The 15205-nt window shown below is 42.3% G+C and overlaps 1 protein-coding gene across 1 annotated transcript in view; it reads right to left on the reverse strand.

Annotated features, from left to right (window-relative positions):
- The window catches only part of PAWR (pro-apoptotic WT1 regulator), a 143857-nt gene that overhangs the window by 13737 nt on the left and 114915 nt on the right, over positions 1-15205 (reverse strand). Inside the window, 1 exon segment of the mRNA XM_088478106.1 lies at positions 9630-9664. Within this exon segment, the coding sequence (XP_088334232.1) occupies positions 9630-9664 (35 nt within the window).

The raw sequence follows: 15205 nt of genomic DNA on the forward strand, positions 1-15205 counted from the left end.
TCCTTTCAGAAAAACGATTAGGCACTCTACATTGTTTATAACATAAGAAAACAAGTGTGGACTGGCTCGCTTTTAATCAACAACACATCTTGGCAGGAAATTCTGTATAAAAATACTGTTCTGCTGCAATAAATGTGAGGCATCCAAACATATTAACAGAACAAGAATTTAGAAAAACACTTTTTGCCATATATAGACATGTTCATTTCTATTGGGTATTTTTAATTTTATAGTAAAATTATGATATTAAATGAAGTGCCAAAAATGCGCATTTTTTTAAAATGAGGTCAGTCTTTTCAAAAATAAAATGGGAACCGGTTTTAGCAAAAACATTTTAAGCAAGAACAAAAGTTGAACAATAATATCATATTTTTGCTCCATCACATTCCATAACTGCCTACTTCATATTCTTACTTTTTCCATTCTTAAGCCATCAGTTATGTTCTTTTAAAAAAAATATTTGATGACATATTGCTCTAAATTGTCATTTTGTTTTTATTCAAATTTTTTTTTGTTTTGATTTATACTGCTCTGAAAAAAAATGTATGAATAAGAAAACTGCATAGTTAGAATGATAAGTCATGTTGCCTGTAGTGGGCAGGATTGTAATGACTTTTAAACAGGAACAAAATTAAACAAGTCTAGGGTTTATTTTAATCCGAAAGGGCATATTTGTATAGTTTATGGTTTAGTTAAAAGTATTTGTGACGCCACAAATTGGTGCTCCGTAGAATCGCAGGAAGAAAAAAAAGGCACACCTCTCAACAAGCAGTTTTGAGATAATTGGACTTATTCTTGACACACTAGGAGACCCTACAACATAGTGAGCAAAATGCACATCTTAATGTACCTTTGAGTATTTGCTCACACCTAATGGTGTTATTTCTGCCTTTTGCACAAAACAACACTACCTGCAACAATCCAAACACTAAATCGTATATGTTATAAACCTATATAGCAGCTATATATGAATAACATATACGATTTAGTGTTTGGATTGCTGCAGGTAGTGTTGTTTTGCAAGCTGACATAGCCAGCTTGTTTTATTGGTGGTGGTTGTGTACACAGTCTCTATGGTGACCTACTTGGTCTCTCCCGACATCCGTCTGATGCATGACGTCATTTCGTCCGCGTCGGTGCGCACACCGGGACTGACCGGAGTCCAGGCATACACGAGGTGGTATAAAGTAAGGTAAGATTGTTTTTACATTTGTATCCTGACGAAAGATGCTTTAAAGACATCTGAAACGTTGATAACCAACTTAGCTGTTGCAGATTGATTGTATATTAGGGGTGAGCGGGTTCGGATTTCTGAAATCCGAACCCCCCCATCCGAGGCCGATCCGAGTCAGGCTCGACTTTTCCCGCCTGACTCGGATCTGAAATCGAGGCAAAACGTCATCATCCCGCCTTCCGGGTCTCGCGGTTTTTGGATCCTATATAAGGTACCCGCGTCGGCGCCATTTTCTCACTCGGCTGTGGACAGTGAAGAGGGAGGGTGGGAGTTAGGGCTGGCTGGGCTGTGTAGTGTAGTGTAGTGTTGTGCTGCGCTGTGCTGCTGTCCATAGGGGCTGTGTCCACTCCTCCAAAGTCCATAGGGGCTGGCTGTGTTGTGCTGTGCTGCTGTTGTCCATAGGGGCTGTGTCCACTCCTCCAAAGTCCATAGGGGCTGGCTGGGCTGTGTTGTGCAGTCAGTTGTCCATAGGGGCTGTGTCCACTCCAAAGTCCTGTGCAGTGTCCCAGTCCTAAAGGGGTGCTGTAGTATTGTCCAGAGGTGCTCTGTCCATCAGGGGTGCTCCCCCCAAGTGCAAATATTTTTTCTGTGTTTGTGAATTGTGTCTGCAGTAGCCGCACGTGCATCAACAAAGTAGCGCCAAGTGTGCGCCTGTGTCATAAGTAAAGGGCTGGCTGGCTTGTCCGTTAAAGGGTGCTGTAATCCCCGAAGTGCACTCCAAACAAAATAAAAAAATATTTTCTGTGTTTGTGAATTGTGTGCACTGTGGCTGCACGTGCATCAACAAAGGAGCAGCGCCAAGCGTGTGTCTGTCTGTCATAAGTTAAGGGCCGGCTGGCTCGGCTGTTAAAGGGTGGTGTAACCCCCAAAGTGCACTCCAAACAAAATAAAAAAATATTTTCTGTGTTTGTGAATTGTGTGCACTGTGGCTGCACGTGCATCAACAAAGGAGCAGCGCCAAGCGTGTGTCTGTCTGTCATAAGTTAAGGGCCGGCTGGCTCGGCTGTTAAAGGGTGGTGTAACCCCCAAAGTGCACTCCAAACAAAATAAAAAAATATTTTCTGTGTTTGTGAATTGTGTGTACACTGTGGCTGCACATGCATCAACAAAGGAGCAGCGCCAAGTGTGCGCCTGTGTCTCATAAGTCTGTTAAAGCGTGGTGTAACCCCCAAAGTGCACTCCACAAAAAATAAACAATTCTTTTTTTTCTGTGTTTGTGTGCGAAATATATGCGCAGTAGCTGCACGTGCATCAACACAGCAGCAGCGCCAAGCGTGCACCTGTCTCATAAGTCAAGGGCCGGTTTGGACATCTGGTCTGGACTGAAGGACATGCCAACAATTTCTGACATGTCTACTGTCACTGCATATGATACTGTCACCACTGACAGAATGGTGGAGGAATTATTTTCTGTGTTTGTGAATTGTGTGCACTGTGGCTGCACGTGCATCAACAAAGGAGCAGCGTCAAGCTTGCGCCTGTGTCATAAGTAAAGAGCCGGTTGGCTTGTCCGTTAAAGGGTGCTGTAACCCCCAAAGTGCACTCCAAAAAAAATAAAAAATTCTTATTTTTTTTTCTGTCTTTGTGAATTGTGTGGGCTGTAGCCGCACCTGCATCCTCAAAGCAGCAGCGACAAGTGTGCATCTGTCTGTTAAAGGATTACATCGGTGACAGCATCCAAGTAGGCATGTCAGACAGTCCGTACCTGTACTGGCAAGAAAAAGAGGCAATTTGGAGGCCCCTGTACAAACTGGCTCTATTTTACCTGAGTTGCTCCCCCTTCAGTGTGTACTCCAAAAGAGTGTTTAGTGCAGCCGGGAACCTTGTCAGCGAAAGGCGTAGGAGGTTGCTTCCACAAAATTTGGAGAAGATGATGTTCATAAAAATGAATTATCAACTATTCCAGGGAGACCAGCCTCCAGAACATACAGAGGTACCTGTGGTGGTGGATTTCAGCGGAGACAAATAAACACTCTGTGAGGATGAGGGTGTACACAACACTGAAGAGGGTGAGGAATCGGTGAATGAGGAGGATGAGGACGACATCTTGCCTCCGTAGAGCCAGTTTGTGCAGGGACAGATTAATTGCCAGCTTGTTTTGTTGGGGCCCAAATGAACCAATAATTTCAGCCACAGTCATGTGGCAGACCCTGGCACTGAAATGATTGGTTTGTTAAAGTGTGCATGTCTTGTTTATACAACATAAGGGTGGGTGGGAGGGCCCAAGGACAATTCCATCTTGCACCTCTTTTTTTTCTTTGCATTATGTACTGTTTGGGGCCTAGTTTTTCAAACTGCCATCCTGTCTGCCACTGCAGTGTTACTCCTAGATGGGCCACGTGTTTGTGTCGCCCACTCGTGTCGCTTAGCATAGTCATCCAGCTACCTCGGTACAACCTTTTGGACATAAAAACACTATTGTGAGGTGTGAGGTGTTCAGAATAGACTGGAAATGAGTGGAAATTAAGGTTATTGAGGTTAATAATAGCATAGGAGCAGAAAAACCAACACATTCTGTGATTTTAGCTGTTTTTATGCTTTTTTTCAAAAAAATACAGATCCAAAACACAAAACCCAGAACCCAAAACACGGAAGGGTGGTTTTGGCAAAACCAATCCAGATCCAAAACACGAAAAGTGGCCGGTGCACACCCCTATTGTATATAAATCCATGGAGTGCCGCCGATCATATACCCCTATTACATGGAATTGTTTTTCCCAGGAGGGCACACACACACACACACACACACAGGGCCTGATTCAGACCCGGTCGCAAGTGCTGAGCGCTCGCAACCGGGTCGATGGTGGCCCACAGCGCATGCGCACGATGGAGCCGGCTCCGTCATGCGCATGCGCGAGACCCGGCTACCGAAGGGCACTCCCTCGCTCCGGGTCTCGCACCAAAGGGGGAGAGCTGTCGATGTTGAGTGCCAGCTCGCTCCGTTTGGTGAGCGGGCCAGGGGGGTGGCTGCCCAAACGGAGGCATTCCCATGAGAACGCCTGCCGTTTGGGGGCGGCCCCACTGACATCACAAGTGATGTCAGTGGAGAGCTTCCGGCACTGTTAGAGCCGAAAGCTCTCTGGGGCTTGTTATGAACGAGACCCTACCACAAGGGTCTCATCGCAAGCCCGATGGTCGCGATGGTCTTGACCATCGCGACCATCATCATCGCCGCTCCAGAAAAATAAAGCCTGGCCCTGATTCAGAGCGAGCGGCTGTGCATAAGGCCCAGAGTGTGTGAATATATATATATATTTAATATTGTGCCCCCCCCCCCCAACCCCACAACCAGCAGCAGCAACATGTAAAAAAAAAAAAAAAACATTAATTGACTCCAGGCTCCACACAGCAATCACACAGCAGCAGACCCAGGCAAGCAGCTGCAGCTCCCGTATTCCTTTCACCTTCGCAGTCTTCAGATGCGGTTGTTGAGGAAGTGGCCTGACGTGTTCAGATGCGGCTGTTGAGGAAGTGGCCTGACGTGGGGCTGCACAGCGCGACCTTTGATGTCACGCTTGCATTGCCATACAGCCCCACCGCACAGCCTGCCTGCTGGCCGGAGCAGCGCTGCGCTCTGAGCACAAGTGCTCAGCGAGCGCTGCCCGCCTGCAGTCACCATAGAAACTATGGTGACTGCCGAGGAGGACAGCAGCGGAGACAGCTAAATGCTGTACTCCGCCGGTCTTAGTAGGGGAAGGGCAGTAGTGGCAGGGGACAGGGTGTGGGGGCCCCCTATGTGTGGGGTCCCTGGACGACCGCCCCTGTCGCCCTGCCTATAATCCAGCCCTAGATTGCAGTTCATGCCATAGCGTACCGTAGCATATGCAGGCACAGGGACTCGCATGGTGTAACTAAGCGCATCTGTACTAAGAAGTTTTGGAAGACAATATATATACAGTACATGTCATTAAAAACCATTGAAATCTGGACTAACATATCCAAGGACAAATATAAACACCACGTATTGTCCTGTGGTCTTTGGAGTTTGCTTCAGCATTAAACAACTTTCGGTGTACAGGATCTATGAACTTTGTGTTGTCACTGACACAGGATGTCATGCAAGTATACACTCATTACCTGTGTTTTTTTCATAATTGAGGTTCTATTTCTGTGTGATTTGAGAAGCATCAGGGCTGTTTCTTTAACAATCATAAAAAACATTTTTATTTTTAATACATAGTTGAGAATGCTTTTGCAGACAATGACTGCTTGAAGTCTGGAACTCATGGACATCACCAAATGCTGGGTTTCCTCCCTTGTTGTGCTTTGCCAGGCCCTTACTGTAGCTGTCTTCAGTTGTTACCGGATCTTTCTGCTTTTAGTTTTGTCTTTGGCAAGTAAAATATATCATCGATCGGATTGAGATCAAGTGATTAGCTTGGCCAATGCAGAATATTCCACTTTTTGCATTAAAAAACTCCTCAGTTACTTTCGCAGTATGCTTTGGGTCAGTGTGTATCTGTCCTATGAAGTGCCGTCCACTTAATTTGCTGACTATGGCTGAAACTGAGCAGACAGTATATCCCTATTCACTTAAGAACTCATCCGGCTGCTTCTGTCTTCTGTTACACCATCAATAAAAACTACAGATCCAGTGCCTTTGGAAGCCATGCATGCCCATGACAATACATTGCCTTCACCATAATGTGGTATGCTTCAGATCATGAGCCATTTTATGCCTTCTCCAAACTTTTTTCTTCCCATCTTTCTGGTGCAGGTTGGTCTGAAACTGGGCATCCACTATACAATTTTCTGTCAGATATCTGTCCAATCTGGCTGGTTGGAATGAAAACCTGGTAATGTATGGGAGCAAATGACAGTCGTCCATTTGCTCACAAACACTGGAAAATAGCCAAAAATGGTTGTTCAGACAAATTGGTTAAAACACACGAATGTAACCAATTTGAAAATTTTTTTGTCCTTTTTTCAGTGTTTAAAACCATATGATCTACTGTCCTTTGCTCCCAAACATTACCAGGTTTTCATTCCAACCAGCCAGATATCTGACAGAAAATTGTGTAGTGGATGCCCAGCTTATGTTTCATCTGCCGAAAGAATGCTGTTCCAGAACTGTGCTGTCTTTTTAATATTTTTTTTTGTTAAAAGTCTAATCTGGCCTTTATATTCTTGAGGATTACGAATGGTTTGTACCATGTGGTGAAACTTCTGTATTTGCTCTTGTAAAGTCTTCTCTTTATGTTAAACTTGCATAATGATATTACTACCTCCTGAAGAGTGTTATTCCCTTGGCTGCATATTGTGAAGGGGTTTTTTTCTGTACAGTGGAAAGGATCCTGCGATCATCCACCACGGTTGTCTTCTGTGGATGTCCAAGCCTTTATGTGTTGCCAAGTTCTCCAGAAAGTTATTTTTTTTTGTAGAATGTACCAAACTGTTGACTTGGCCAATCTTAAGGTTCCAAATATCTCTCTGATGGTTTTTGTTTTTGCAGCCTAAGGATGGCCCGTTTCACTTGCATTGAGAGATACTTTGACTACATGTTATGGGTTTACAGCTTCTAAATGCAGATGCCTCACTTGGAGTACAACTCCAAACCTTTTGCCTGCTTAACTGATTAAGAAATAATGAAGGAATAGCCCACACCTGTCCATGAAACAGCTTTTGAGTCTAATGTCCAATTACTTTTGGTCCCTTGAAAAGAGGCTACATTTTAAACAGCTGTAATTCCTAAACCATTCCTCCAATTGGGATGTGAATAACCTCAAATCAAAGCTGATAGTCTGCACGTTAAAGCCATATTCAATTAAATTATATAACTGTAACTTGAATAAAATTTAGTTAAAAATTCTGTCAGTGTCCAAATATATATGGAACTAACTTTCATATAAGAAATTTATATAATCAGTGGCCGTTAAGTCAACCAATGTCAGCTGTCCATTTTCCGTATCTCATGCGCAGTACGCAACAATCGGCTGATTGCGTGCGTACTAGCAACGGTGTTCCTTGCTGAATCAGGCCTTAAATTCACTACCACACACTGGTCTGTATACCAATATGGGTTTGGATCTTGTGGGGGTAAACTGGTGTACCCAAAATAAACTAACGCAAGCATGGATACACAGATGGAACTATGGTGGGAATCAAACAAAGACCCCAGCACTGTAACCCAGCATTGCTATCCACTGTATCAAAAATGTTCCTATCTCTCTATTTCTTTTGGAAGTCATTAACATTATTATTAATTTTTATTTACAATTGGTGGAATTGCCACCTTTGCATGTATAGGAAGATATTTACAAATCCATGAAATTAAGGAGACCCGGGTTTCCATCGCATTTGTTATTAGCATTCAGTTCAATTTGAGCATCTGCTATTTTAGATGGGCTGACAAGAAATTCTCTCTTATAGAACATGTCCATAGGGGAAATGTATCAAACCTTCTAAAGAGTGGAAGAGTGGAGACATTGTCTATAGTAACCAATTAGCTTATTAAGTAAATACTCTAATAAGATAAGTAGAAGCTGTTTGGTTGCTAGGAGCAACATCTCCACTTGTCCACTTCTCCATTCTTTAGACTGTTTGATACATCTCCTCCTCATATCTCTACTTTCCTCTGGAACGCTTTTTCATCTAGATCAGAACCATCATGACTTCTTTATGGGTTTGTTATAAAAGATAGACAGGATTTAGATAGACAATGTCTAGATAGACAACAGATGCTAGACAGGCAACAGCTTTTTTGTTTTCTAACATTGGCCCTAACCCTGTTGCCTAATCCTAACCCTCGCTCCTGGTGCCTAACCCTAACCGTCCCTTCTAGTGCATAACCCTAACCCTTTGATAAGTGCCCAACCCTAACAAACCCCCCCAAAACCCACTGTCGACAATTTTTGTGTAGATTTTTGTTCCTATTGATCTGCATCCACGTCGGCCTTTTCTGTGTCAACCTTTTGTCCCTGTCGACCTATTGCCTGTCTAACATCTATTGTCTATCTAGACATTGTTGACCTTTTTACAATCTATTTATTGACTGGAACTCCTCCTGAATACAGTGAGAGTGGGTATGGAGATATACTGCTATTGTGCATGATTATGATTTTCAGTCTATTTACCACATTCTAAAACTATACAAGTTTCTATGGGGATTACAAAAATACCCCACTTACCATACGTGTTGTTCATCAGGCCCCATTTGCGAACATCCTCTTTAGATGGAGTTGGTCAATTGTAGCTACATATGCTCATATATTTTCCCTTCAGATCCCTCTCTGCTAATTACTGCAAGCACAGTTCGCGCATACCCAGTTACTCAGTTGGATCTGGACTTGGAAGTTTATTAGCAACAGACATGACCCCTTTAACAAAGTATGTGTACTCTGTGGATTTGGGTCACTTATATCATTCCCTTTCATATTTGCCCTGCTTTCATCCCTTATTTACCTTCTGACTTTGAGAACTCAGCAGGTTTAGAAGATGGTGGTTGCTTTGCCCTCATATTACCAAAACTTCTATGAGTACAATAAAATGCTTAACTGTCAACCAAATTTCACAGTAGCAAGACATTCTATTGCAAAACAATACATCGCTAGTAATGGGGAAAAAAAATCAATCTCTGCGATGAATTGGTTCATTTCATACTGTATGACAATTGAGTTTTATCCACAATAAATAATTAAAGTAATACAATTAACTACATTATGTTCAGTTCCAGCTTAGTGAACTCATTCATACCTTCCTTTAACTAAAGGTTATACTTATGTTGTTATTTTCATGACAACTCAGCTTTAAAAAAGTACTTAATATAAATGTTGCTAAAACAGAAATTTATCTCCGCAGATATTTAAGACTGGTGGCTTTAGAGCATTTATCTTTCAAACGAGGGAGCACCAAGTCTCTTGCTATGGTGCATACACGGTCAGATAAAAAGAACAATATAAACGATAACGATATCGTTTGATCGTTTATATCGTTCTTTTTTAACCCTTCAAGCGACCAAGTGATGGTCGATGCGCGGGCACGGATGGTCGATATCGACCATCGCCCGTGCATGCATGCCAACCTGGTCGATCTCGACCAGGTTAGCCTGTTTGCTATAGGGACCCGTTATCGTCGATCGCGTCGTTTGGGGGTTGGTGCATGTTGCTGGATGTTCGATATCGAACATCCAGCACATGCAGGACAATCAGACAACGATATTTGATCGTTGTCTGATCGCCCCGTGTGTACGGGCATTACTGGAATGGGGAGATAGGAGCTAGTGATCTAATTATCTATAATATTCTAGTTCAGAAGGGATATCTAGCATTTTCACAATATGTTACTATTATAAAATACACTAGTTCTGCAAATTAAGTAGGAGTTTTATAATTTATTTTAATATAATCAGACTTATCTGATAGCACTCAAGTGATTTCAAATGTAGTCATGATCTTACCTTTTATATCTGTTTGGCACATTTCTTCCAGTTTCCTAAACAAAAGAGACATAGATTAATGTTAAACATTGATAGTATGTACTGTGGTACATTATAAGTTAGAATTACATTTATGTGGGTTTAGAGAAGAGCTGAAAAGTATTTTTTTTAGCCAAAATTCAAAGTATGTTCACATCAGCATATAAATCAGATGGAATATATTAATGCAATCCCAAAACCTATTACTTCAAATATATATTTTAATTTAAAGTGACTAGCTGACTCATCTATTTTTACCACTGACATTTGATGAAGTGTAGCACACCGCAAACAGTAGCATTTAAAAGGAGCAGAACCTTTGTATGCCACATGCCATGATTTACATAATATTCAAGTCACATTGCATGCAGACAAGCAATTCTGAATGCTGCTTTCAAAATAAAATATAATAGTAAAAAGATGCTCCACAAGCATCAAAAGTATAGCACAAGGTGCATGCATACGGTCAGATGAATGATTTAACGATTTCTGACTGCATTAAAATGAATGGAATCGTCTAAATCTGATTGCAAACACATCAGATATCGTTATCTGACATGCGGAAATGCGCATCGTTCATCTGACAAACATGTCAGATTTTCCTTCAGATATGAACCATTGAAAGATTTTTTAAATCGTTATTGTACAGATCTGAAGGAAAAATCTGACCGTGTGTATTCACCAACAAGCAAACAAACCAAATGGCAATTAACATAGTGAACCTATCAGGGACATTGAACTTAATGCAGGGATGGTGCAGCCATTTTGGGTAATAAATTCCACAGGTTACATAAACCACCCCTGAAAGGTACCAGACTAGGCAGCCATTTTGATTGCGCTACAAAGGTTACCCTGGGTGGAATAAGCGCCTAGATAAGATGACACAAAATGGGGAACTGGCAGCATATTGAAGGTAGAAGCAGAACACTTAAATAACCATCAGTTCCAAGTATTTTTCATCCCATCCATGGGCGTACCAGCCGAGGCAGCCATCTTGGGCTCAGTACTAAGTTTCCAATGTGAGATAAGCCAGACAAGAAACTTGGGGGTCTATTTACTAAGCCTAACTGTCACTTTACAGGTTGTGTTTGAAAAATGACAGTTAGGAACTGGTTGGTTGGTACTTTATCTCCGTACACTTTATCTCCATGCAAGGCTTATTACATAGACCCGTTAGACACAACAGGGTGACTGAAAAGTGTGTAATATGATAAGTATGTAATATGACACGTGTTGTTTATCCTGCTCTTGAAAGAGGCAGCCATCTTCGGTGCACTGTGTAGGTTACATCTGGCAGGGTGTGCAGTTAGCAGATGTATAACATCCAGGTGGAAAGACATTTTTTAAAAAAATCTTTTTTGCCCATTCTAATACTTTAAATACAATGTAATCAAATTGTCCAAATGTGTGTGTTTTTTTATTTTCCCCACTAGCCCTCCACAACAAAGGGGTTAATTGAGCTCCGTGCTAAGCTACATGTGCTGTTGACAGACATAGCAATAATATATGCAACATGGACAGGAATGTGGAAGCACTATCTGTGTGAAAAGGCCCCCATACACGGTGCGATTCAAAGTTGGTACGATGTGTTGTACGATTGCCCTTGAAATTCTTCATAGGATGTGGTCAAATGGTGTACGATTAGATGCATAGAAGTGTATCACAAAGTACTCAAAAGATTGTAGATCTTACTGTTTTGCAGTAAGAGCTACGATCCAATTATACGACTGCGGGGACGCGCATCGGCATCGTATACACACAGAAACAACACACGATGTGCACTATTGATTGTTACGATTGAACAAAATCGTGCACATCGTGTATGGGCCGCTTTATACTATATACATGTATGCATTATGCTCTCTTTTTTCATTTTCTAACAAACCCATTAAATTATTTTTAATCTGTGTTCCCAAATCATATAGAAAATGATATGTAGATTATATTATCTGTTATCGATCAAAAGTGTACTTCTAGCTGTCGGTTCCAATTTGTTCTCCAATTTCCTGCACAAAGATTACCGAGCAGGTGGTTTCCAGCCGGCAACCTACTCACCCATACTAAAAAGAACACCCACGTGTTATGGCCCTTGGTTTTAATTTCCTTTTAAGTGAACTTTGTACCCACTTCAAGGAAAGGTAAATAAACTAATCCAGAGGCTCCCAAAGTGGTCCTCAAGGCTCCCTAACAGCTCAGGTTTTATAGATATCCATGGTTGAACACAGGTTACTTAATTAGTATCTCAGTCAATTTGATTTAACCACTTGTGTTCAACCATGGATATCTCTAAAACCTGAACTGTTGGGGAGCCTTGAGGACCGCGTTTGGGAACCTCTGAACTAATCTATGAAAAGGTAGACAATATAACAAATTCAAAAACTTTAACATAATCTGCTAGCACCAAACTTCTGTGGATAACACCACCATACATCTTAAAAGGATAACTATCAATTACATATTTAATACAATTGCAAGCAAATAATTTTTTTTTATCTATCCATTAATTAACAATAGAAAAAAAATAGAATGTGTGGTTTGTCATACTTGTCTTTAGAATGTGTTTCAAACAGTTGCAGATAACTCATTTTACACAATTTGACACAAAGTTGTGCAGGAAAAATCTAATTTACATATAGGTGTTTTTAATATACTCTGGCCTGCATTTAATTGTCATATGAAATAATGAGCAAAATTATAATATTTAGAATTCTAGTCTTGGTTTTTAAACCTCTGACTAGGGTATCTAGCATGTTTGTCTGTGTGCCTGAGTTTTCAAGAAGGCAGAAGTAGAATAATCTATAGCTAACCAGATTATGGCAAAGGCAGGGGCAGAATAATATATAGCTAACCAGATTATGGCGATGTTTACAGCAGCAAATATTACTTCAGTAAACAAATGAGCTGATCTTGTGGGAGGCAATATGTGTCTGCTTATGTGTCTGCTTATGTGATAATAACATTAGTAATAAGGGGGCTGCATGTGACAGGGACAGTGTCATGATAGTAGGAGTGAATAATAAATGTACACAGAATGCCATACATTAAGAACTAAAAGGAGGGTGTGGGGTCTGCCAACAGCACAAATCAGTCATCCGAGGCTCCTGTCAACTGATGTGAGAACATGGTGTTGTGAAAAACATCTCTATGCAAAACAAATATCATACTGTCAAATTACTAAAGGTTTCCTTTAATTCTGCCAAGGTGTGAGAAACATACATATACCGATAAGGCATAAATAGAGCATTCGGTATGATGTATCCCGGCAGCGGCAGCCAGACAGAGGAGGAATTCCTGATCGTCCTAAAGGTAAGTATAAACTAACCTAATTCTACCCCCTAACCCTAACCCTCCTTTAGGGTGTCTAACCCTAACCTCCCCCCCCCTGTGCCTAACCCTAATCCCCCCTCTAAGTGCCTAAACCTAACTCCCCCTTCCCCGCTGCCTAAACCTAAATCCCCCGTGGGCGTGCCTAACCCTAACCCTCCCTACCCCTAGCCTCCCGGGGGTGCCTAACCTAACCCCCCCCCGGCGGCTGTCCACGCACGGCATCCCTACGATCTGGGATGCTGGGCGCCGGTCTCCCGGCGTCAGTAAAATGATGACAGGCGTCTAACCCTCGCCGGGATTAAGTGATTAAGTTGTCGGGAAGCCAGTGGTCGGCATTGCGTCCGCCGGCTTCCTGAACGTATACCATAAATAGTGAATTCAAGTACCCATCAACATGGAGTGACAACTGCCTGGATCGGCTCTAAATTCACAGCAGTTAAAGTGCGTAGTGGGGAAAGTCAGCATGGCAAAATCCAATGCATCCTACATATTTCAGACAGCTTCACATTAGGGGTGTGCACCGGCCACTTTTCGTGTTTTGGTTTTGGATCTGGATCTTTCTTCGTGTTTTGGATCTGGATTGGTTTTGCCAAAACCACCCTTCCGTGTTTTGGGTTCTGGGTTTTGTGTTTTGGATCTGTATTTTTTTGAAAAAAAGCATAAAAACAGCTAAAATCACAGAATTTGTGTGTTTTTCTGCTCATATGCTATTATTAACCTCAATAACCTTAATTTCCACTCATTTCCAGTCTATTCTGAACACCTCACAATAGTGTTTTTATATCCAAAAGGTTGCACCGAGGTAGCTGGATGACTAGGCAAAGAGATACGAGTGGGCGGCACAAACACGTGGTCCATCTAGGAGTGACACTGCAGTGGCAGACAGGATGGCAGTTTGAAAAACTAGGCCCCAAACAGTACATAATTCAAAGAAAAAAAAAAGAGGTGCAAGATGGAATTGTCCTTGGGCCCTCCCACCCACCCTTATGTTGTATAAACAGGACATGCACACTTTAGCAAACCAAACATTTCAGCGCCAGGGTCTGCCACACGACTGTGGCTGAAATGATTGGTTCGTTTGGGCCCCCACAAAACAAGCTGGCAATTAATCTGTCCCTGCACAAACTGGCTCTACGGAGGCAAGATGTCGTCCTCATCCTCCTCATTCACCAATTCCTCACCCTCTTCAGTGTTGTGTACATCCTCATCCTCACAGAGTATTAATTCGTCCCCGCTGGAATCCACAACCACAGGTTCCTCTGTACGTTCTGGAGGCTGGTCTCCCTGGAAGAGTTGATAATTCATTTTATGAACATCATCTTCACCACATTTTGTGAAAGCAACCTCCTACGCCTTTCGCTGACAAGGTTCCCGGCTGCACTAAACACTCTTTCGGAGTACACACTGGAGGGGGGGCAACTCAGGTAAAATAGAGCTAGTTTGTACAGGGACCTCCAAATTGCTTCTTTTTCCTGCCAGTACAGGTACGGACTGTCTGACATGCCTACTTGGATGCTGTCACCGATGTAATCCTTTAACAGACAGACGCACGCTTGTCGCTGCTGCTTTGAGGATGCAGGTGCGGCTACAGCCCACACAATTCACAAAGACAGAAAAAAAGAAGAATTTTTTTATTGTTTGTGGAGCGCACTTTGAGGGTTACACCACCCTTTAACAGAGACGCACACTTGTCGCTGCTGCTTTGAGGATGCAGGTGGAATCTAGATGGGATATGGAACCAGGGACACACTACCTCCATCAATTGTCTAAATCCCACTGCACTAATGGCAGATACCGGACGCACGTCTAACACCAACATAGCAGTCAAGGCCTCAGTTATACGTTTTGCTTCAGGATGACTGCTGTCGTACTTCATCCTCATCGCTAGGGACTGTTGGAGGGTCAATTGTTTAGTAAAATTAGTGGTGTTCCTACTTCCTCTCTGGGATGATGAACAACTCCCAGCAGCAGCAACAGCACTAGGAGGAAGTGGTTCTTGATCTTTCCCTATTTTATTTTTATCGGAGAAAGTTTGGTCCTCCATTTATGTTATATTGATATATACGTGCGGCTAAGGCGCACACAAACACAGAAAATAAATTTTTATTTTTGCTGGAGAGTAGTGCACTTTGTGGGTTACACCACCCTTTAAGAAATGAGCCAGCCAGCTCTTTACTTATGGGACACAGGCGCACGCTTGGCGCTGCTCCTTTGTTGATGCACGTGCAGCC

The sequence above is a fragment of the Taudactylus pleione genome, unplaced genomic scaffold (genome assembly GCF_031769625.1).
Source record: "Taudactylus pleione unplaced genomic scaffold, aTauple2 ptg000207l, whole genome shotgun sequence".
Classification (NCBI taxonomy): Eukaryota; Metazoa; Chordata; class Amphibia; order Anura; family Myobatrachidae; genus Taudactylus; species Taudactylus pleione.